At 34.2% G+C, this 23,145-nt stretch overlaps 1 protein-coding gene across 2 annotated transcripts in view; it reads right to left on the bottom strand.

Moving 5' to 3' along the window:
- Positions 1-23,145, bottom strand: part of SLC12A2 (solute carrier family 12 member 2) — a 91,922-nt gene that overhangs the window by 30,960 nt on the left and 37,817 nt on the right. For both annotated transcript variants that reach the window (XM_025293037.3, XM_025293038.3), the window contains exons 5-15: positions 20,757-20,896; positions 18,751-18,861; positions 18,065-18,173; positions 15,311-15,438; positions 15,130-15,214; positions 13,074-13,225; positions 8,794-8,901; positions 7,631-7,754; positions 6,546-6,647; positions 5,063-5,218; positions 3,658-3,757 (exon numbers count right to left, since the gene is read on the bottom strand). In XM_025293037.3, the coding sequence (XP_025148822.3) occupies positions 3,658-3,757; positions 5,063-5,218; positions 6,546-6,647; positions 7,631-7,754; positions 8,794-8,901; positions 13,074-13,225; positions 15,130-15,214; positions 15,311-15,438; positions 18,065-18,173; positions 18,751-18,861; positions 20,757-20,896 (1,315 nt within the window). The remainder of the gene's footprint in view (positions 1-3,657; positions 3,758-5,062; positions 5,219-6,545; positions 6,648-7,630; positions 7,755-8,793; positions 8,902-13,073; positions 13,226-15,129; positions 15,215-15,310; positions 15,439-18,064; positions 18,174-18,750; positions 18,862-20,756; positions 20,897-23,145) is intronic.

Below are 23,145 nucleotides of genomic sequence, written 5' to 3'. Positions count from 1 at the left end.
TACTCATAAAATAAGCAGGAAAAGCTGAATAAAGACTACAAACTGACTCAGAATTTTAGCAAGCCATCTGAAAATCCAGTTCTGTCTGGAGGAATAGATTTGAGGCAACCAAACATGAAGTCATCTTTAGCAGCCCAGAGACTGCTAGTAGTCCCGTCTCTCCATCTGAGTGTTAGCAGGTTACATGGCTCCCCAGCTAAACACTGCCTTTCTTAGCCTTCCTCAAAGTGGCCCTAAGACTGATTTCCAGCCCATATGATGTTCCTAATTCCTCATCCTACCCTTTAAAAGGAACCTGGGTCACCCTCCATACTTTCTTTACCTTTTCTTTAATCTAGACTGTGGAGTTGGGGATGTCTTTGGCCACATGGACATAAAAACATATCCTAGGGAATGGCAGGCTGATGAGGTAAAAGGAAGAAATGGGGGACTTGAGTGACCAAGTGCAGCCAATCTATGTAGCAGCCATAAACTGTCCATCTACCTTTGGACTATCACAGAACGCTGATATCTATCTTGTTTAGCCACTTTGTTTTTTCAGCTTTTTGTTATGGTAGTTTAACCTATTACTAATATAACCTAGTACTGTGGGAAATGAACCTGTAGTCCCCATCTTTACTAAATAGTAAACATGTTAGTAAACATACCACAAAGGTATAACTTGGGTATAATAGTATACCAAAAAAAGGTATAGAACAAAATATATTAGGGATGTCTTCTAGTAACGAGAGTGTGAATATCTGCCTTCATCTTTACTCCCTCTTTTAAAATCTCCATAGTATGATAGGATTTTTTTTAAGGCACCAAAATATAGAGAAGAGGATAGGACACAATTGCACTGAAATTTTGAAAGCCAGAAAGCAGATGCAAGAACAATAAAGGATTTGACAAATCAGGAAAAGGCTAAATTATAAATGAGCATTAAGAGAACACTGAAGCCACCTGATTTTACACCTGCTGCTACTACTGCTAAGTCGCTTCAGTCGTGTCCGACTCTGTGCGACCCCATAGATGGCAGCCCACCAGGCTCCCCCGTCTCTGGGATTCTCCAGGCAAGAACACTGGAGTGGGTTGCCATTTCCTTCTCCAATGCATGAAAGTGAAAAGTGAAAGTGAAGTCGCTCAGTCGTGTCCGACTCTTAGCAACCCCATGGACTGCAGCCTACCAGGCTCCTCCGCCCCTGGGATTTTCCAGGCAAGAGTACTGGAGTGGGGTGCCATCGTCTTCTCCGGATTTTACACCTAAGAATCATCAAAATGCCTAGGACTGACAGGCAGTAGATGCCTCTGGAAGTGGCAGGGGCAATGTGTTAAAAAAACAAAAATAAGGAGAACTAAGTTAAAGTTTGCATAAGAAGCATCTAGATGAACCCAAGTCATTTCCATCACTATGATGGGCAACTGTCCTTGCCTTTCTCCAACCCTATTAGGCTAGAGCTTATTTGCTAGAGAGGCCTGTGGTCTGGGAGCAATAGCTGAGGACATAAGCAGCTACTTTAAGCAGGGAGTTAGGAGAACATTTGCTATATGGTGGAAACTGAAATCTCCAAGCTGCCTTCTTACTTAGCTCTCAGAACTGTGGCAGCCAGAACTTTATCAGTAAGCAAAGATTAAAAGATTTTCTGAAAAATCTAATCAAATTAAAAAAGAAAACTTTTAAGATGACAAACCTCAAAGAACTATCATGGTCACATTAATCTCCATTAAGGGCTTGACTGAGAGCCCCACCCCTCATGCAGAACTTCCCTAGCCCCAGATCACAGACATTTCAGACAAGGCTAAATCTGTGAACCCAAATTAAAGAGGCAGGAAATGATGAGAAAGACACTCCAAGGAAACAGAAACTATAAAGTGAAGGAAACAAAATCTTTTGGCAAATTTGGTGAAGGCTGATATAGAGATAAATAGAAACTGAAATAGGAAAAACAATTTATTGGCTACATAGAAAACATAAAACCTGTACAGGAAAAGAAAGCAATCATAATTTACAAGGCTAAGCTCTGAATTATGCTTTAAAAGTCATAAAAATATAAACATCAAGTCTAACCTAATCAAAATAATGACATAAAAATATACTGGGAGGATAGGGTAAAGAGAAGGGTGTGTGTGTGTGTAATGGGCATGCATGGATGAAAGAAATCAGGAGAGAATGCCTAAAATTTAAAATCAAACAATACAATAAGACAAACATGCCTTTGGGGACTATTAAGTAAATACTACACAATTCAGCTAAGAGTTGAAATTGGTTGCCAGTGGCATAAAAGAAATAGGGATTTGAGAAGTAGGACAACTACTAATTTTCACAACAAATGTAAGCTTTTCCTCTTTTAAATATGTTCATGTATAATTCTGATAAGAATTTTAAAACACTTGTTAGAGTAAGCTTTTTTTTTTTAAGTTTTTAAAGGTTTTAAAAAATTCCCATTTCTATTAATAAGCCAAAGAACAGTTTTTTATTGACGGCAAGTTAATTCTGATTCTTGATCATACTCTCAGTTCCGGGACACAGCTTTTTGCACAAAGCAAGGATTTCTATTTTCTGCCATACTTTGCATTAACTATTAAAACATTAAAAATGTGCTGAAATTAAAGTTTTCCTCCCAGGGCTCTCACTTCTTTTCCCTATTTCTTTCTACTCCAAAACTGAAGATCTGTGGTCTATGGGAATCTTTCATTTGACAAAACAAATTGGTGGTAGTGGTGGTTGGTGCAGGGGGGTAGGGAGGATATTCAAAGAGTGACAAAAAGAATATATTAATACAAAGGTGTTTCTTCTTGAGAGAAATTTGGTAGAGCACTTATCCATCTTGAAATTTTCTTTTAAAAAGATTCTGTCTTTTGTTTTACTGAAAACAGGAATTTATTCCTGTGATTACTGTTTAGAAGCCAATGAGAAGCAATTACTCATGACTGAAGAGTTGCCTGTTCAGTGCCAGGCTTACATGAACAGTATGAGAATGACTGTCTAATGGTCTATTTTTAAAAAAATGACAAGCCTACTTTTAGCTACACTTAACAATAATCTATAATTTCTAAGAATCTATATAAATAAATTAATACTTTTGATTCCCAACAGTGCTTTAATAACTGAATCTCATCGACTATTAGAAACGTTAAATTAAGGAATAGCGTTTAAATTGATGACTGATAAACTATTTTAAGATAAAATAAAAAGGAAGGAAATAGTAAGAAATGTTCTTTACTCTGACATTGATTCTTTATCACAAAAACTGATCGCCAGTTCCACAGTGAGAACAAAGCCACTAACATGAAAATATTTACCGCCTGAGTAAAATTATAAAACAAGTATTTTTATGAATTTCATCCTTAATAGTTATAAACTTGAATGGCCACAGAGGGGGGAAGAAAGTTTACTTTAACGATACCTATCTAAAAGCCTTCAAAGAGAAACCTCCAGAACTTCTGTAACATTTTTATAAGGTAGATGATAATTTTTCTCTTTGTAAATTTTTGAGAACAAGAAGCCTCAACCTTGTTTTTGAATAAACTGCTCAAATCAAACCAAACAAGAAACAATATTCTATGCTTTTAGATAATTTTTCATGAAATATCACGAAGTGAAAATATTACTAAACAATAAATGAAGTCCTGATTGCCATCTAAGACAAAATGTTTCTGTGTTACCTGATCACTTACCTGAAGTTTTTCACGTGGTCTTCCACTCCAGAAAGACGAATCGAATGCTGCAGTGCATTCAGGTAGGTCAGAGCTTGTGTGGAGGATCCCCAGTTCACATCTGTAAGAGGACAGTGTTCATGCACCATAATACTGGTGATCACAAATCATCAATAACCAATGCTTGCACATTTAAAAAGTCAGCTGCTAAAATAAACTGTTGTACTCATCAGGAATTTCAATAGTTTACATCTACAGTATGAAATCAAGGCAATGCTAATCTGAGCTATTATTAACATTTAAAGAAAGTGTACAACTTGGAAAAGACTGAGATGAAAGGGCTGCAGACATGCTGTGCATTCAACTCAAAATGAGTCTTGCAAACAAAGAAAAAAAAACATTTAAAAATTATTGCTTATACAGCCAAAGGTCAAAAAGGAAAAAGGCAGATCTATGATTGTTATAAAGTACTATTTATAGTACTTCATTGTTTAAGTTATTTGAACATCAAGGCAAATTTTACTTCTTATTGAATAAACAGTCTAAACACAAATGATGATTTTAGACATTTGTTACTTTAGAGACTTAACAGGCATATTAGAGAAATAATTGTTTCTAAGATATTTAAAACAATATCTTCTTTGTCCATTTCATTTCTAAAGCCACTGTTCTAATCCAAAACCTCATTCTCTCATACTTGGATTACAAAATGTTTCTTCACTGTGTAAAATAACTACACTGCAACTACTTTGTCGTCTCTTTCTAATCTACTCTATTGGGCCACAACTTTTCAAGTTTTTTCAATAGATTTTCTTGTTACATGTTATCACACTAAATAACTGGACTAATCCTAACCTATCCCAGCATCTGCTTATGTGGAGATAGACGCAGCAGTTATCAATGCTACACATTCTAGATAATCTTTAACTATTTCCCTCTTTATTCCCAGTTAAGTATATCGGTCTAATTTTCCTTGCTATACAGTAAGCTAGTGGGAAGATACTATGTGTTCTAATATTTTGTGATTCTGTAGTACAAATTATAGTAGGTACTAAACCACATTAGGTAATACATATAATGCTTATCAGGCTAATAGAAACTTCTGTACTATAATAAAATCCTTTCAAAGATTAATTTTAAAACATATTGAGTGAAACAGAATGTTTATTACATGAATTTGTTATTTTTCTACAAATAGGATTAATTAAATTTAACTCATGGGTAAGAATGAAATTCCACAGAATAAAAAGCCTTACAGTAACTTTTTCACTAAAACTACATATATTTAGAAATAAAGCATTTTAGGTTTTATGCAAAAGGCCTTTCCAAAATACAAAAGATGGATGTTTAGATATGAAAAGGTACAAAGAACATCTAAACATTTTTTAGCTTGAAATACTAAATATTAAGAGAGAAGACTACTAACCTGGTTTTTTGTAGGTAACATAAATGTAAAGTCCAAGAACTATCACATATGTTAGCAATGCAGCCCACCAGTTAATGACAAACATCACTATGCAACAGAGAATTGCTCCAAGAAGTGATATCCACATATTGTAGTATTTGAATGCAGGACGCCACCCTAACAGAAACAAATAATATAGATAAATAAGTCACTCAGCTACCTCATCTGCTTTAGACAGTGGTACATATGCATGCACAAAATAAATTTCTCTGTGGCTGCTACACGGAGAAGTCTTTAAATGTGAACTGTAAAGCTAATTAAACAGTAAAGTCATAGACCATTACTGATCATAATGTCATGATTCTTGAGAGCCATGAAGTGGGCACATCTATTTATATCAACATTATCGTATCTTACTAGTTCCCTATTCAAAAAGTCCTTACTAAAAAAATACAAATCAACCTAAACTCAGTGAATGCTAAAAATAAGAGAAGATGAAAAAATTAGGTTTCAAATTGTGTCCTTAATAGTGAGATTTTATTTTCTGGTTTTGAGCATAAGACACATCCATATGTTAATGAATATAGAAAACAATTCAAATAAATTGTTCTTTGGAACTGTTAAAAAACCTCACCTACTTGCTAGAAAAACTTATCATCATTTGGGGAAGTATTTCATCTCAATAAAATTTATATTCTTTTTTAAAAATTAAGCTTTTAATTTTGAGATAACTGCAGAGTCACACAAAATTTTAAGAAATAATATAGAGATTCTGGGGGTGCTTTACCTAATTTCTCCCAGTGATAACATCTTGCAAAAGATACCAAAGTATCACAGCTAAAATTTTGGTATTAAAATAGTCAAGATAAAGAAAAATTCAACACAAGAATCCCTTGTGTTGCCCTTTTAGAGCTACACCCACATCCATCTCTAAACTTTATATTCTTAAAAACTGAAGCTAAGATGTTTGTGTCCTAAGTTCCCATGTTTATCTTTCTTGTTCTGAGAAACTTCTAGGCCCATAGAAGCAATAGTGTTTTTGTTACTTCATTTCCTTCTCTGATGCCCAACTGTTGTCATGGTTTATAACAAAATACCCATAAAAACTGTATATGGAGTAATTTTTCAGTTGATAAAGACCCCTTATATTAGAATTCCACAGAACTCATTGTGTTAAAAATATTCCTGGATAGGGTACTATATCATAACAATGTTCTTAGAACTGATAAATACAGAAAAAAACAAAATAATTCTTTCACAGTTAGCCAGAATTTGAGATTAATGCTATTTTAAATTATTTGAAGCAAGAAACAGACATTGTTTACCAATAAACTGCATGACAGCAGATCTCTGAAGACTCAATTTGACTCAACTATAAAGGCAGAATGAAGCATTAGTGAACTAATTCCACACATGCCATCTTTTGAAATGTATTGAAGTTTTATTTTCTCTAAAATCAAACATTGCCACATTTATGAAACTTTTAAATAAAATGTAAAATCACCTGGAGATTTTGCAAGTGATGCATGAAATACTGAAAAATTGATCAGTGCATATGATGCAAGGAAGAAGTTAGAGATAATTGGAGCAATAACATTCAATTCAGCTGCAAAAGAAATACGACATATTAGACATTTAACTTTTCAAAACTATGAATCATTTCAAACCTTTAGATAATACATAATACTCCTAAATTCATAACCCAGATTTAGTGAACTCTGCTATACATACTTCATATACTTTAAATCATATCCTATGTACACAGTAGAAACCTCCTTTATGACTCTCTCTCTCAAAACTGAAATATTCTTTCCAGTGACGTTATACTGTTTTCCTACATACATATATGGTTCACAAGGATTATGGAGCACTGTTCTGGATGTTTCAAAAGTTACATAAATTACATCATACAATATTATCATTCAGTAATTTGATTTTTTTACATTCATTATTTTTGAGATTCATCCATATTAACATATGAAAACCAAGTTTATTCACATTTTTACTGCTGAATATTATTCTGCTGCTTCACTCAGGTTTTTCCATTTTTCACTATTATAATTAATGACACTAAAAATATTCTTATATATGCAAGTTTCTGCAGGGTACAAAGCTCTAAGAACTGGTGGATCATAGGAAACTTTATTAAATATCACCAACCTGTTCTCAAAAAGTAGCTATACCAGATACATTTTTAAGTATCAGATGAGAAAGTTAGTTTCCATGGTATAATCAAAAGTCCAAACATTCTTTAAGACCCAATCAGAAGCAAAGGAACCAAAAAGATCAGCAGAGGTTCTACCTTCATGGAAGACACCGTCATCCTTTACCCTATGCTACTATCATACTTGTTTTAGGGTAAGAACCTAGGAGCTCCCTTTAGCCTAATAGGGAGTTAGTGAGGGTATGAGTTTGAGCAAATATTTAATGAATGCTATTATCTGCAGTATTTTCTAAACTCTTTTCCTTTGATCAAAAAGAAACTTAGTATAGCAGGCAAAGTAACATTTTATGATTTAATGACTCAATGTTGACAGTTAATACTATAAATGCACCAAAATCTACATCAGCACACATGTATAGACTAACCAATTAAGATGAATCCAAGTGCAATTAAGAATGTTAAGATGTAGCCACGAAGAGGTTCATTATTTTTCCCATAACCTTTAGCAAACATCTGGAAAGCTGGGTAGATGTTGTCCTTACATAGAGCCTAATAAAGAAATGTAAACATTAAAATGGAATACATCAAAATAAGACATACAGATCTGCTTACAGTTACAACAGGTTAATCAGGAAACGAACCCAAGTTTCTAATTCTTGGTCCTCTTTTTTTTCCTCTCATACTGCTTTATCAACAAATTGTAAAGAAGAGTTAAACATTTCCAGTATCAGAAAGGCAGGAGATTTAGAATACACTGTAGTGTTTATCTATTTTACCCCACACCAGGTTGACAGTCTTACACGAATAAAGAGTCAAAGAAGCAGGCATATATGTAGAAGTGTGGAAGCTTGAGAAGTATGATAGATGTGTGACCTATTTTAAGAAAACCAAGTCAAAATCTAAGACTTAAAGCAAATAAAAATCCTAATTATAAAACTTAATCACTTTTCTTAAAACAATACTGAAAATAGTTTTAGGATATATTCTACACCTCTACTGTATTAATTATAACAAGAAATTAAGAACAAAGCTGCAGAATCAATACTTCATTTGTTTTAGTAATAAAAAGTACTTTCTATGCAGTATCAGTTGTTTATTTATTTGATGCTCACTAAAGGGAGATAATGTTTTATTTATTATTATATCCTGAGCACCTAACATAATGTATGGCACATACTAGACATTCAAATATTCATAAAAATAAAACACTTATTTTGGCATTATGCTAACAGGAACAAGATAAAGTATCTTCTTTTGATTTATGGTACTTTTTATCCTTGGTAAGACATGAAAATTTATGCTAACAGAACATGTCAAAAAAGCAAAATTTCATTACCACTTCCAGAAAGACAACTCAAAAACTATACCCTGTCAGTGGATAAATGCATAACTGTTTATATAAATATACATATCCACATTCCTGTGCCTAAAATTAAATATGCCACTCTTGATATATGTGTTGGCATGTATCATATAAATACACAGGGTTGACAGAAGTAAATAAATCATTTAAAAATATTAAAAATCCCATTTGAAATATATTATCTTGCCTACCTCTATAATAAAATTTGCAATATGAAATACTCACCTGAAATATTTTGGGTGCACTCACAAGAGATGCTAATGCAGAAGAAAGAGTGGCTGAGAAGATACCTGCAGAAATTAATGGTGCAAAGCCTGACACCATGCTCATTACCTTAAAAAGTGACAATGGAAAAGTAAGTCATATACAATTCAAAAAAATCCACAACACTATACATCTTTACTATTCCTATGAAGAACACTGATAGTAATACTGGGGAGAATATGATAACAAAAGCAATAGTCCACAGTAATAATGGTTCTTACATGCATTACAAACTTCTGAAAATGATGTATCACCATCCCTTAATTAATGCAGAAAAAAACCTTTTATTTCGTACAACATCCAAGGCAAACACAATGGCAACGAGAAGAGCATGCCAAACTATAAAATAGGCATCAGTTTCAACAGGCCAATCTTTGCGTTATTATAAATCATTTCACACATAAATGTTCCAGATGTTATTTCATGCATAAATGTTTCAGTGCGTACCTCTAATGGGTAAGAACTTTAAAAAAATGTAACTACAGTCACTGTCACATCTTAAAAACTGCTTAATTCTTTAACAGCATCAAATACTCAACCGCATCCACAATTCCCACGTTCAAATAAGGATCCACAAAAGGATTACACTTTATATTTGGTGGTTTTGTCTTAAGTCTTTTTCAATCCATAGAGTCATCCTTTCTTTAAATTTTATTATTTTTATGTTATTTCTCCTAGAGAAACCCTATCTCTGGATTTTGCTGACACATTGCCTTGTTTAATTTGTTCCTCTCACCTCTATTTCTAGTCAACTGGTAGGCAGATGTAGACAGTTAATCAGACTAAGGTGCACAATAATACTCCAAACTGGTATGAGACACTTCTGTCAGGAAGGTTGTTTCTTTCTTTTTTTTTTTTTTTGACGTTAAGATAGTAGATTGGTATCATGGTTACGTCTTTTGTTTGTTTTTAAAGAATCCTTATTTTTTTTAAGCTAAAAGTTGAAATATCCAGTCAAAAAGATTTACGTCTAGGAATTGCCTCTAAGTAATCTGTGAATTGGGGGTCATAAACAAAACACCACTAGCCATGCTTTAGTAACTGATGAAGCTAGAAAATGGGTATGTCAGGTACATTAGATTGCTTTTTCTCTCTTTGAACATGTTCAAATATTTCCCTATAAGGAAGTTAAACTTGAAAAAATAGATCACTAACTTAGATGATGAGAAGGCAATAAAATAAACCCCAAACTGAGGAGCATAATGCCAAGTAATTTGCCTGAACCTTTCAAAATGTCAGCATCTTGAAAGGTTAAAAACAAGCAAGTGGTGAACTCCTCTAGGTTAAAGCATTTTAAAATAACACAACTAAAGACCACGTGTTACAAAAGACTGAATCCTGGATCAGGAAAAAACGATCTGGGGCGTTACTGGAATAAGTGAGGAACTATGAATGTGGAATCTATATTTAGACAACAGTATTTCATCAACACTGGGATTACTTGGGTGGGATAATTCAACCATACTTGTAAAGAATGTTCTAAATACTTCAATCTGCCTGTCATGTTGTGATGTCTATAATTTATTCTCACTGGTTTGAGAAAAATACTATGCCTATAAAGAAAAACAACTAATAAATACAAATGAAGAGAAGTAGGTAGGGTAGGTTTTCATAGCACTGCTCCTTGTGTGCCTTTAAAATCTGTCAAAATATAAAGTCGATTTGCAAGAACTGTTTAATGGATTTAGGTACTGTTAATTTGATCTACCCATTATAAATGTTACTAGTAGTGAACGATCATCACACTTTGTTTATTAAACAATGGTGAGTCAAAGGTTTCTGAGGACATTAAAATATAGAAATATAATAAGAAACATAAAACTAAATAAAATTGAACATTTAAGATAAGGTGACCCAATTATATGTACATATATTTATCGATTATATGCAAAATAGCATTATATAGTGTGCCTTTGCATAGATTTCATGATGGAGTCTCCATTTATATGCTCCTCAGTAATGTTCTATTCACCATTCTTCATTCTCCAAGTGACAAGCAATTAATAATTTGACAGAATTTTCTTTCCATTCTCTTATCACTTCACAAAGTACTTTTAAAAAATTTACTTAAATTAGAAAAGCAGATTTACATATACCAAACTCCTATACTTTGATTAAGTCCATACTTTCCATACTTAGACTTAATAAAGACTACTTTTGTAGTTTAAGGCAACAACACAGAAATCTGATTGGCGTTTTCAGTCACTGGGCAGAGACCAACATTTGTGTCTTTCATACACAATATCAATGTCAGAATTGGCCTGAATAATTAGCTGGACATGAATACTTTCTTTCATTCTACGATTTTGCCTAGTCTTGTGACTAGAAAAAAACAAACATCATTACATAATTGATTCAATATTTTTAACCACTGAAAGTGCAGCCCATTGTTTGAAACTATACAAAAGAAAATATACATAATGCCATTAAAAATTTTCATGTAAACCACACAGATTCTACATAAAATGTCTACATAACATTTCTACATAATGTTCTGAAATACATTAAATCCACAACTATTCTGTTTATTAGGTTTAAGTATTACTAGAAAAACATGAGGAAGCAGAATTTTTATTTTCCACTTTGAATTTGTAGATCTATTCTACAACTTTACCACAAAATATCTTGTTTTAATCTCCTGAATCTATCTATACCTTTGAGTTTTTTCTTTCTAGCATCCTGAGAATTATGAAGCCACTCTCAAAATATCCTCCAAATTTTAGTAGTTCCTTTTCATCTTATAAATCTTATCTAAAACTCATAAATTTTACAAACATAGAATAAATAAAAAGCAGGACTGATAGTCTGCAAATACTTGAGCAGTAGTACTAATCTTTATCGGGGCTTCCTTTGTAGATCAGTTGGTAAAGAATCTGCCTGAATGCAGGAAACGCAGGTTCGATTCCTGGGTCAGCAAGATCCCCTGGAGAAGGAAATGGCTACCCCACTCCAGTATTCTTGCCTGGAGAATCCCATGGACAGAGAAGCCTAGCAGGCTACAGTCTATGGGGTCACAAGAGTCGGACATGACTTAGCAACTAAACTACTACTACTACTACTCTTTCCAGAGTTCATATGTTTACTAGTTCACAAACTTTAAAGCATTAATAATTTAATTCTGAGGTTCAATGGTGGTTTAACACAGCATCACTGTATTAGCCATATTTAATTAAATAAGACTGCTGATACTGATCAATACTTAAAAGGGCATTTATATATAGAGGAATTAGGGAGAAATCTCAAATCAGAAAGCTGAATTCATTTCAGTTAGTATGGATTTAAGTTGCTCAAAAATAAAAACAAAATACTTAGGTGTAAATCTAACAAAAAAATATACAGGACTGATATTCTGAAAACTACATAATAATGATGAAGGAAGTCAAAGAAGATCTAAATAAAGGGCAGAATATATGTGTTCATGGACTGGAACAGTGTAAAGCTATCAGTTCTCCCCAAATTGATGTACAAGTTTAATGCATTTCCTACCAAAATTCCAGCAAGACTTTTTTGTAGATAAACATAGATTATTCTAAAATGTATCTAAAAAAGCAAAAGAACTAAAATAGCTAAAATAATTTTGAAAAAAGAATAAAGCGGGAGGAATCAAGCTACCCGATTTTAAGACTTACAATCTAATTACAGTACTCAAGAAAGAATGGCATTGTTGGGAGGATAGACACAAAGATCAATGGGACACAACAGAGAAGCCAGAAATGGGCCCAGCACATATGACTATGTGTGAGATGCTTTCTTACTTTCTCAAACAGTATACTATATACAATTACTATTTATTATACCTTATTATAGAAGTGTTACCCTCTGGGGCCCTTTTGCCCCTGAACAGGCTCAGGTTTCATTCTTTTATATTTTTCTGTTTGCCCAATTATTTACATGGGGCTTCCCAGATGGCACAGTAGTAAAGAATCCACCTATCAATGCAGCAGACAGTGGTTCAATCCCTGGGTGGGGAAGGTGTCCTGGAGGAGGAAATGGCAACCCACTCAAGTATTTCTTGCCTGGAAAATGCCATGGACAGGCGAGTGTGGCGGGCTGAAATCCCTGGGGTTGTGTAGAGTTGGACATGCCTGAGCGACTGAGCGTGCACTACGAGCTGCATGCCATCTTCACTGAGTATAGAGCAATAGCAAAAACTTTCTGCTATACTCTGAATGGTAGAATTGACAGCAGTTTGACCTCTAGAAGAACACAGAACGCTTGTATAATACAAATTTGATGCTCACCTGGAAGTTGTTCATTAGGCCATAGGAACAAGGATTGGTTTCACAAGATGAAAAATCAAAGTTTAATTTGCAGGCTGCAGAAGTGCAGTTTGTCAGCTCTGTAACAATGGTGTCATTAACGTTCCCAGTAGCGTCCCGAACAACACACGAACCTGAAGCACGAGTGACAATGAGAACAAATCATCAAGCTAACATTTACCTTCATTTCAAAATTATATACACCTATAAAGAAATTTATGGTACTGACGGTATGTTTGCTTATAATAGTAATCGAATACAGTATATTACAGTTAAGGAAGCTTTACCTGGAACAGAATCTGGAAAGCATCATGGTCCCCAGTATTGAGTCAGGGAAATGAAACCTTATAAAGTATGTATATGTATATACTTAAAATCTTGTAATCATCACTGTGAAAATGATATATTAGCAAAATCATTTCCTGTACTACTTGATTAAAATGTCCTAAAGCAAATACAGAAACACTATGTTGAAAGAGTTCCAAATGGCAGAAACAGTTTCACATACTCTAAATACTTTATATTTAAAATGTGCCAAAGATCAGACTTGAGGTAACATCAATCTTCTGTGAGGAAAAGTAATTTAAACATGAATGAATTATATAATTCTATTTAAACCTTTGTATCAAGTAAGTCCACCCTGATAATATGAAAATATAAGGTGGGAGGAGTCGGGGAGGGATAGTCTGGGACTCTGGGGTAAGCAGATGTAAGCTATTACACATAGAATGAATAAAAAACAAAGCTCTACTAGATAGCACAGGGAACTATATTCAATATCCTAGTAGAACTATAATGGAAAAGACTATGTATATGTATATGTATATCCACATATAACTGAGTCACTTTGCTATAAAGTAGGAATTAACACGACATTGTAAATCAACTCTACTGTGATAAAAAATAAATGAAAAAATTAAAAAAAGAAAACATATAGTATCTGAGATTTGCAGCAGACTGAATAATCAAATACTATGAAAAATACATATTCTATAGTTAATTAATTTGGAGTTTGTGATTCTTTTGATTAGTACTAGACTATGATTTATTCTTCTAGTATGCTTAAAATTTTTAACTGTAAAACCTGAATTTTAGAATTTAGACATTAAACACAGTGCTTATACTTTAGGAATATGATTTCTGGATAAAGTATTTAATTTGATGAATGTACAATAAATTCAAGACAAGACAGCATCTATAGTCAGTGTTTGCAAATTATATGTGCAATCAGTAGTTATTAAATTTTTTTCTAGACTAGAATGTTTCAGTTAAAGAACCTATCTTAAATTAGTCTTTCAAAATTATTTACTTACTTACTTATAAATAAAAACACCAAAACCCTCTTTGTCATGAAAATAATTTTTAAAGGCAGTGCCATTATCTTATTTTTGCCAGCAAAACTGGCTTCCTCACACATAAAAGATTTAGAGACTGACTGACCTCTTAAGTCCTTTCTTCAAGTACTATAATATGATTCCATCAATGTATTAAAATAGCTTAAAGTCATTTTCATTAATTTAGTAATACTTTTCATTCAATGTAGTATCTCCTATTAATTGAAATCAATTTTTATGGTAAAAAATGTCAGGTTCTGCATAATGGCCTTGAAACAATCTTAATAGAGTAAGATTATATAAAAATATAAAAAATAATCATCATAAACAAAAATATGCTAAAATTTGTGAAGATCAGAAAGTAAAATTCATTTACTTCTACACATGAATTATATTTTCTGTAAATATGTCTCAGTGAAATTTAAGAATCTGCAGATGAGACTTTACATAACTTTCTAACTTACTATATAATTAAATAAAAATCCCAGACAAGAAACAATAGAGTATTTGGTGGCTTAGACAACATGTATTAAGTCACCACTAGCTTACTTAAGTACTTTTGAAGTAAAATACAAAACTCCATGTCTTTTTATTGAAATAGTTCTTAATTTAAAAGTTAGAAATATAATATCATGAAAATGAATACTTATAGTATATACATCATTAAATGACTGAGACACATAGAGAAATGTAAGGTTACTTACCTACAGATACTGCAATTCCTATGTAAACCAGCGTAGTGATTAAAATGGCTAAGAGTGTTCCTTTGGGTATGGCTGACTGAGGATCCTAGAAGACAAAAATAGTTTTTAAAGTCTACCTTTAAAAATAAATATATGTGTATCATTTTTATATGAAATCAGTAAAGTACTTTATAATACTTACTGCAAGATCACCTGAGATATTTGCTCCAGCCAGAATGCCAGTTGCAGCAGGAAAAAAGATGGCAAATACAGAAAAAAAGGTCTCTTCTTCTCGAAAATCTGGCCCAAAGTTCTCACTAAATATTTCAGCTATAGAGAATAAAATATTTTTGGCAATTAATGGATAGCAGATTAGGCCATAAAATTTTAAGTTAAGAGTAAGTGGTGATCTATGATCCCTGACTTTTCTTCAGTTCCAGGAACTGGTAAATTCTTGAATATTTTCAAATTCAAGTATTGGTGTTCCTCTGTTCTTGTATGAGGAAAACAGTTACAGCCAAAATGGTGGTTTGATCTGGTTCATGCACTATTATTTTGTATACCTTACTAATTATGTTTGAAATACCTCTAATTTCTTAAGACAGGCCAAGAGATCAAAGAAACAAGAAAGCAGGTAGAAGAACAAAAAGGACATCACACTAACCTGGAACCGTTTTTTTCCCTTACATACAACTTATCTGTACTGTCTTCTCTATTTCCTAGGGGTGAACTGTTTGAATTTTGAGGCTATCCACCAGGCATCTAGGTAATTTTTAGCTAAGACAAACTGGGTGAAGGTCCTTTCCATTTCAATAATAATGAAAGTGTAAATTAGTTTCTACTATTTCCATCTATTCTAATAGGTCCTCAAATTGAAACAAACAATAAACTCATTCATCCATCCATTCATCCATCCATCCCGTATCTGAGTATACACCACGTGCCAATACTGGAGCCATGTGGTATCTCAAGGTACTGAGGGAGTCCAATAGCAACAAGCTACCTTCATGGAACTTAAAAGTATCAATAGTAGTAGTAGTTGTAGTTTAGTCACTAAGTTGTGTCCAACTCTTGTGACCCCATAGCCTGCCGTGAATCTGTCCATGGGATTCTCCAAGCAAGAATACTGGAGTGGGTTGCCATTTCCTTCTCCAGGGGATCTTCCTCACCCAGGAATCGAACCCAAGTCTCCTGCATCACAGGTAGATTCTTTACCAACTGAGCTACAAGGGAAGCCCTCATAGTATCAATAGGGAGCTACCAAATAAGTAAAAAAAAAAAACAAAAGGCCACTGCAAACAGCAGTAAAAGTACTCAATGGAAACAGGGTGTTGGGACAAATAATCAGAGAGAGAGAATCTAATTCAATGTGTTTATTACACAAAGCTAAAGTGATGCAACTAAGGAGTTAACACAAGTTGAGACTTTACAGAGCAGGAATCAGCCATGTGATATTCCAGGGAAAGAGTACACCAGGAATAACCAGCAACATATAGAAAGGCCCTGAAGCAGGAAGAAGGTTTAGCTCTTTTGAAGAACTGAAAGAAGGCAAAGCTCTCACAGTACGGGGGAGATGAAATGAAATGGAAGATATCAGCAGGGGTGAGATCATGCAAAATTTTATTTTATAAGAGTTTAGATTTTGTCCTCAATATAGTGAAAAGCCAAGGTGGGCAGAGAGTCATGGAAATGACATGCTATGATCAATGCTTATGTGGATGCTGCAGAGACAATGGACTGAAGGATCAGCATCTAATGCAGGGAACCAATTAGAAGGTTACTGTAGTGGTTCAATCTAGTGATAGGAGAATAATGTACTGACGAGAGAAGGATTAGAAAGACAGCAAGTAGAGAACGCTGAGATCCTGATTTCTTTCATGTATCAGGATGGAGAAGTCCAAGAAGGGTTAGTTAGGAGGGACATCAAATAAGCAGTTGAATATACACTTATATCTGGAGTTTAAAGGAGAGACCCAGGAATAGAAACATGTCAGTCTCTTGACAGCATTTTGAGCCATGAGAATAGATATTGCCAAAGTAAAGAATACAGTTAGAAGGCCCAGGACAACACTGTACGACTCGACATTTAGAGAAAGAAAGAAGAGAAGGGGTAACAGGAGTAAAAGACATAGCGACCAGAGAATTAGGTAGGAAAGAACTCACTAGAAAATAGTGTCTGACATCAAAGGAGAATGGGACAGCTAAACAGAATGTTGCTGAGAGTCAGGAGACTAAAAAAACAAGGAGTTTTTGTCAATTTAACACAAGCGGACCCTTTACCCTAAGGGAAAAGCAACTCTGATGCTATTGCAACTCTTCTTTCTGGCTTTCATTCTGCCTTGAAGAGACAGGTTCAGAACGGCAGCTCAGTGGAGGGAGTGGGGCGGAGATACAGAAAGACACTTTATAAAATAATAAATGACACGTAAATTACACCTGTAGTGAAAGTTAAGAGGCAGAATGAAAAGGGTTATGGAAGATGAAAACTGGAAAATTCTCACACAATTAATAATGTAAACTGTAGAATTACATCAAGAAACTATTTCTAGTTGCTTTCACAGTCTCAGGCACTTTTAGACTATTGTGTTTAAACACAACTGAAAGAATGGAAAAGCAACATTAGAACAGAAGCTACAATTTCAGTAACAAATTCCCCAAATGAGAACAAAAGCACTTTTCCTCAGTAGCACTGATTTCTCTATGTTTTATCACCTTTCATTTTGCTAATGATGAAAAATGAAAGATACAAATAAAAGTGATTTTTTTTTACTCCAATTATACAATAAACATAAAGAAACCAAACTAAACTGGACTGTCAATTAGTGTTAGTCACTACACCAAACTCAATTACATTACAAAATATGAAAAATTTACTAAATTTATTTAACACTAGAATGCTATAATGTGCACCTTAAAAAAACAACAACAACAACAAAAAACATTCTTTCTTACTTACACTTATAACCAAAGAAACCTTTGGGCTTCTTGCTCTCCAATGGGATAAATGTTCCTATGACGAAATCAGCTATAGCAAGTAGTAGAATCACCAAAAGAACAATCTGAGCCTGAAATTTTAAATGTTAAAAATCAAAATCAAACATACTGTGTCGATACACCAATTCAGTGCCACTGGAATATAACTCCCGTTAAGGGAAAAGATTTCTGTCTTGTTGTCCCAGAGCCTCACACAGTGCTAAGCACAAAGCAGGCGCTTAATAAATTTTTGTTAAAGGAACAATCTCAGAATACTCAATACACTGGGGGAAAATGGAGAGCAAAAGTAGGGTCATGCCAACTATTTCCAAAGTGAGTTAAAGATGTGCATGTTAGATGCACTAACACCACAAATGTTAAAATACAGAAAAAAATTATAGTACTGATATTACTTTTAGTAACGCCCTCTGACATACCCCATAATTCATTTTTTCTTACATACTCTTTGACTACCTCTTTAAATGACTATTATTTCCAAGTACTCCCCACCTTGCCAAATAGAAATGACCTTATTTGTCTTTGAAAATGGCCACTTAGGAACCTTCAAAATCTAAAGGTATTACCATACCTTAGAACATACCTAAAACATAAGCTCTAAAAGTTTGTACATTCAACATTTACAGAGGTCCCAATGATACCATTACTTACTTTTGCCTCCCACTCCATTCCAGCTACTGAGATACCCAAAAGGATCACCACTGTAATGGCTCCAATAATTCGGATATCATTGATTTCATCTATCATAAGTATGGAATGTTCCTACAAAAAGAAAATAATAGAATGAAAAGTATTATTTACTTCAGCTAAATTCTTCCATTCTTTTTGAAACATTTTAGAGATACCACAGTTCTTCACAGATAGAAGTTGAATAAATTCCTATTTAAGGAATGAATAGGGAGATCTAGCAAAAAAGAATGAATTACTGTTTACTATTAAGATGTCACGCAAACATCTGAAGACATCAAAAATATGATCCAATATTAATACTGCTATATTTATAAAGACTCAAATTTTAAAAATGGATTGCTAACAAGCAAAAAAAATTATAACATGACTATGTGTATGTATGTTAGTCGCTCAGTTATGTCCGACTCTTTGCGACCCCACGGACTGTAGTCCACCAGGCTTCTTTGTCCATGGAATTCTCCAGGCAAGAATACTGGAGTGGATTGCCATTCCCTTCTCCAGAGGAACTTCCCAACCCAGGAATCGAACCCTGGTTTCCTGCATGGCAGGCAGATTCTTTACCGTTTGAGCTACAGGGAAGTCCTATAATAATAATATGACTAAGTAGTATTAATAGGATTTTTTTTTAAGTTACAAAGCAGAAATATATTTTGTATTCATTGTGGTTAGTGAATTCAGCTTTCAACAGTCTCTTCCATTGCATAAGGAAAAGAGATGAACACACTTTCATGCAGCTGTCCAAAGTCACACTGTTCCATTCTAAGAACAAAATTATTTGTGGCTAAAATAATGACATTAAAAACATATACTAAATTAAACAATGAAAGACTATGAATTCTTAATGATTATACTGTTTGCTTACTTCCTTTTCTCTGTCCCTTTGGCCTAGGCAGCTAAGGTCCATGCCAATGCAAGTATCAGTCCTTTTCAGATGTTACACTTCCTAATATACCATACACTACAACCTAACATGAACAACTACAGGCGTCATTCAAGATTCTTCTCAGTTAATAAAACTGAATCCTATCTACTGCTTTAACTACACACATACTAATTACTCTTTTCAACTAAGTTCTCTTCTCAACTCCAGGGTAGTATCATCAACCACTTCCTGGCCAGCTGGACTTACATATACCAAATCAGACATCCCAAACTGAAATGTTCTGTGTTCTCTATCTCATGGTAAATGGCATTCAGATCAGATCAGATCAGATCAGTCCTCCTTTCTTGTTCTCTAATTTCCCACATCCCATCAATCAAGTCTACTTACTCAACTGATTAAAAACCACTCAAATACATCTCTCCAGCTCCACTCGTCACTGATTTAATATTCACCAACATCTCTTCTCCCAGGATAGCTACAAACTTTTAAATTGTCTCCATGTCCAATTGTGACCCCTCACAATTCTCTACACTGTAATCATGTATTGAGGCACCTAATCTGATCATCATGGATCTCAACTCCAGTTAAGATACAATCCAGGTTTAACAGCAAACAAGACCCTTCCTGACTTGATCCTTTCTTTCTTCCCTCTTATCTTAAACCTCGTGCCACTTTGTGCTTCAGCCATACTGAAATATTTCCGGTTTTGTGTTGTTGTTTTTTTAATAACACACCATACTCTACCCCTTCTAGGTCTTTCTTTTCTTTTCTTTCCTATTTCCCTCATACCATATCTCACCTCTCCTATCTGGGTGCTAATGTCTTGACTCCCTTCCTTTGAAAATGCTGTCTTGACACTTCTCTGCCACCCTACTCCTGGATGGTAAATTAAGTGATCCTCCTAGTTTGTCAAGACCTCCTGCAGTTACCCATTTCTGACATTTGTTGGTCTATCTCCCACATTAAACTTCCTGAAGGACGAGTTTTATGTTCCTTGCTGCTTTCCTGGCATCTTACATGGTGAATGGCACGTAAATCCTCAGTAAAGATCCAGGAAACGAAGGACTGGAAAAAGGTGAATTACCTTAAGCAACTCCACCACAGTTTCTGCAAATCCAACCACGTACATAGCAACTGCGACGGCATTGGCAAAAGCGAAGATCAGGCCAATTGCACCACCAAATTCTGGCCCTAGACTTCTAGATATTAAATAATACGCTCCTCCTAAAGAAAAGAAACCAACACAAGTACTAATGTTAGAATTTTAAATGTCAAAGAATCCTTTCAATTACACAAGAGTTCACAAACACGTGCCACCAGTGAACATAGCAGTTAAAGTAACAGGCAAGTGGGTGAGCATATTTTTAGGAAGAAACACCCAGAAAGAATTCTTTACAACCCACTTCATTCATAACAGTTCCGAACATCCAGAAAATTTTCCTCACATTAAATATAAAAATCATCCTGCTATTTAAATCCCTACTTTCTTTTCTAAAGCTTAGATTAAAATGGCAACAGCCTCCTCCTCATATTCAGAGACATCATTTCCCAATGATTTTCTAAGTAATATTTTAATCTTAAATAACATTTAAAATGATAATTGACATGATTTCAGTTACTTAGTGTGGTAATTTGCTGAATGTGAATACTAAAGAAAAATGAAGGTATCACAAGAAATTTAATGAACAGCACATACTGACATCCTGAAGATGAAGTTTTATTACGTGAATGAGTGAAAGTCACTCAGTTGTGTCCGACTCTTTGCAACCCCATGTACTATACAGTCCATGGGATTCTCCAGGCCAGAATACTGGAGTGGGTAGCCTTTCCCTTCTTCAAGGGATCTTCCCAACCCAGGAATTGAACCCAGGTCTCCCACATTGCAAGTGGATTGTGTACCAGCTGAGCCTCAAGGGAGGCCCAGTTTTATTGTAATAAAACAATTTATATTAATTTATTAATAAATTCATATTACATTTAATATAATTCATATTATATATTTATATTAATTTATATTATAAATCCTGCCTAAATGGCAGAGTAGACAAAGCCATTAAACAAGCTATCATCATGAAGCAAGTATTTTTCTAACTTAAATCAGTATTTTGATTCTGAGTCAGTGTAATACTTATCTAAAGTCTCTAAAAGCTCCCCTAAATTTCTAATTTATTTTTGGTTTCTAGGTCATAATCAAAACTTAGTTTTGATAGTACTGAAGTTACATTAAGTTATGTACATTTTTCTAGACACTGATGAAACATTCTATTATTTTTATTGATCAGTCGCTCAGTTGTGTCTGACTCTTTGCGACCCCATGGACTGCAGCACATCAGGCTTCCCTGTCCTTTATCATCTCCCGGAGCTTGCTCAAACTCATGTCCACTGAGTCGGTGAGGCCATCCACCCATCTCATTCTCTGTTGTCCCCTTCTCCTCCTGCCTTCAACCTTTCCCAGCATTAGGGTCTTTTCTAATGAGTCAGTTCTTCACATCAGGTGGTCAAAGTACTGGAGCTTCAGCATAGTCCTTCCAATGAATGTTCAAGATCGACTTCCTTTAGGATTGACTGGTTTGATCTCCTTGCTCTCCAAGGGACTCTCAAGAGTCTTCTCCAATGCCACAGTTCAAAAGCATCAATTCTTTGGTGCTTAGCCTTCTTTATGGTCCAACTCTCACATCCATACATGACTACTGGAAAAACCACAGCTTTGACTAGATGGACCTTTGTTGGCAAAGTAAAGTCTCTGCTCTTTAATATGCTGTCTAGCTTTGTCATAGCTTTTCTTCCAAGGAGCAAGCGTCTTTTAATTTCATGGCTGCAGTCACCATCTGCAGTGATTTTGGAACCCAAGAAAATAAAGTCTGTCATTGTTTCCATTGTTTCCCCATCTATTTGCCATGAAGTGATGGGACCGGATGCCATGATCTTAGTTTTCTGAATGTTGAGTTTAAGTCAGCTTTTTCACTCTCTCACTTTCAATAAAGAGGCTCTTTAGTTTCTCTTCACTTTCTGCCTTAAGAAAGTCTTAAAACCATATAATGAAGACAAATGCAACAACAGATTCTACAATTTAATAAATTGCTAAATATGCAAACTTTATTTTGAAAATACCTGTAATAGGTTTTGGGGTTAATTTGATCAAGTTTCTCAAAATATTCTATACTTTAAACCTATCCACAAAAACTTCCTCATTACAGTACAGCAGGCACAGATACAACAACACTGTAAAATAACTATAGGCCAATTAAAAAAAACTTTCTTAGTAATTCACTTTACCAATTAATAATTTTTATCCTCTTTAAAATTCTGAAGATTCATTTAGTATTAGTCTCATTTTTTAAAATGAGATAAAATGAAAAAAAATTTCCCCAAATACTTTTGAACACTAAAAATTCTAATGGACTTACATATAATGACAATTTTTACGTCAAAGAGCTAAAGTTAAAGATATTAAATCACATAATTAATCACAC

The sequence above is a fragment of the Bubalus bubalis genome, chromosome 9 (genome assembly GCF_019923935.1).
Source record: "Bubalus bubalis isolate 160015118507 breed Murrah chromosome 9, NDDB_SH_1, whole genome shotgun sequence".
In the NCBI taxonomy this organism is placed as follows: domain Eukaryota; kingdom Metazoa; phylum Chordata; class Mammalia; order Artiodactyla; family Bovidae; genus Bubalus; species Bubalus bubalis.
This window is presented reverse-complemented; position numbering and strand designations above follow the sequence as displayed.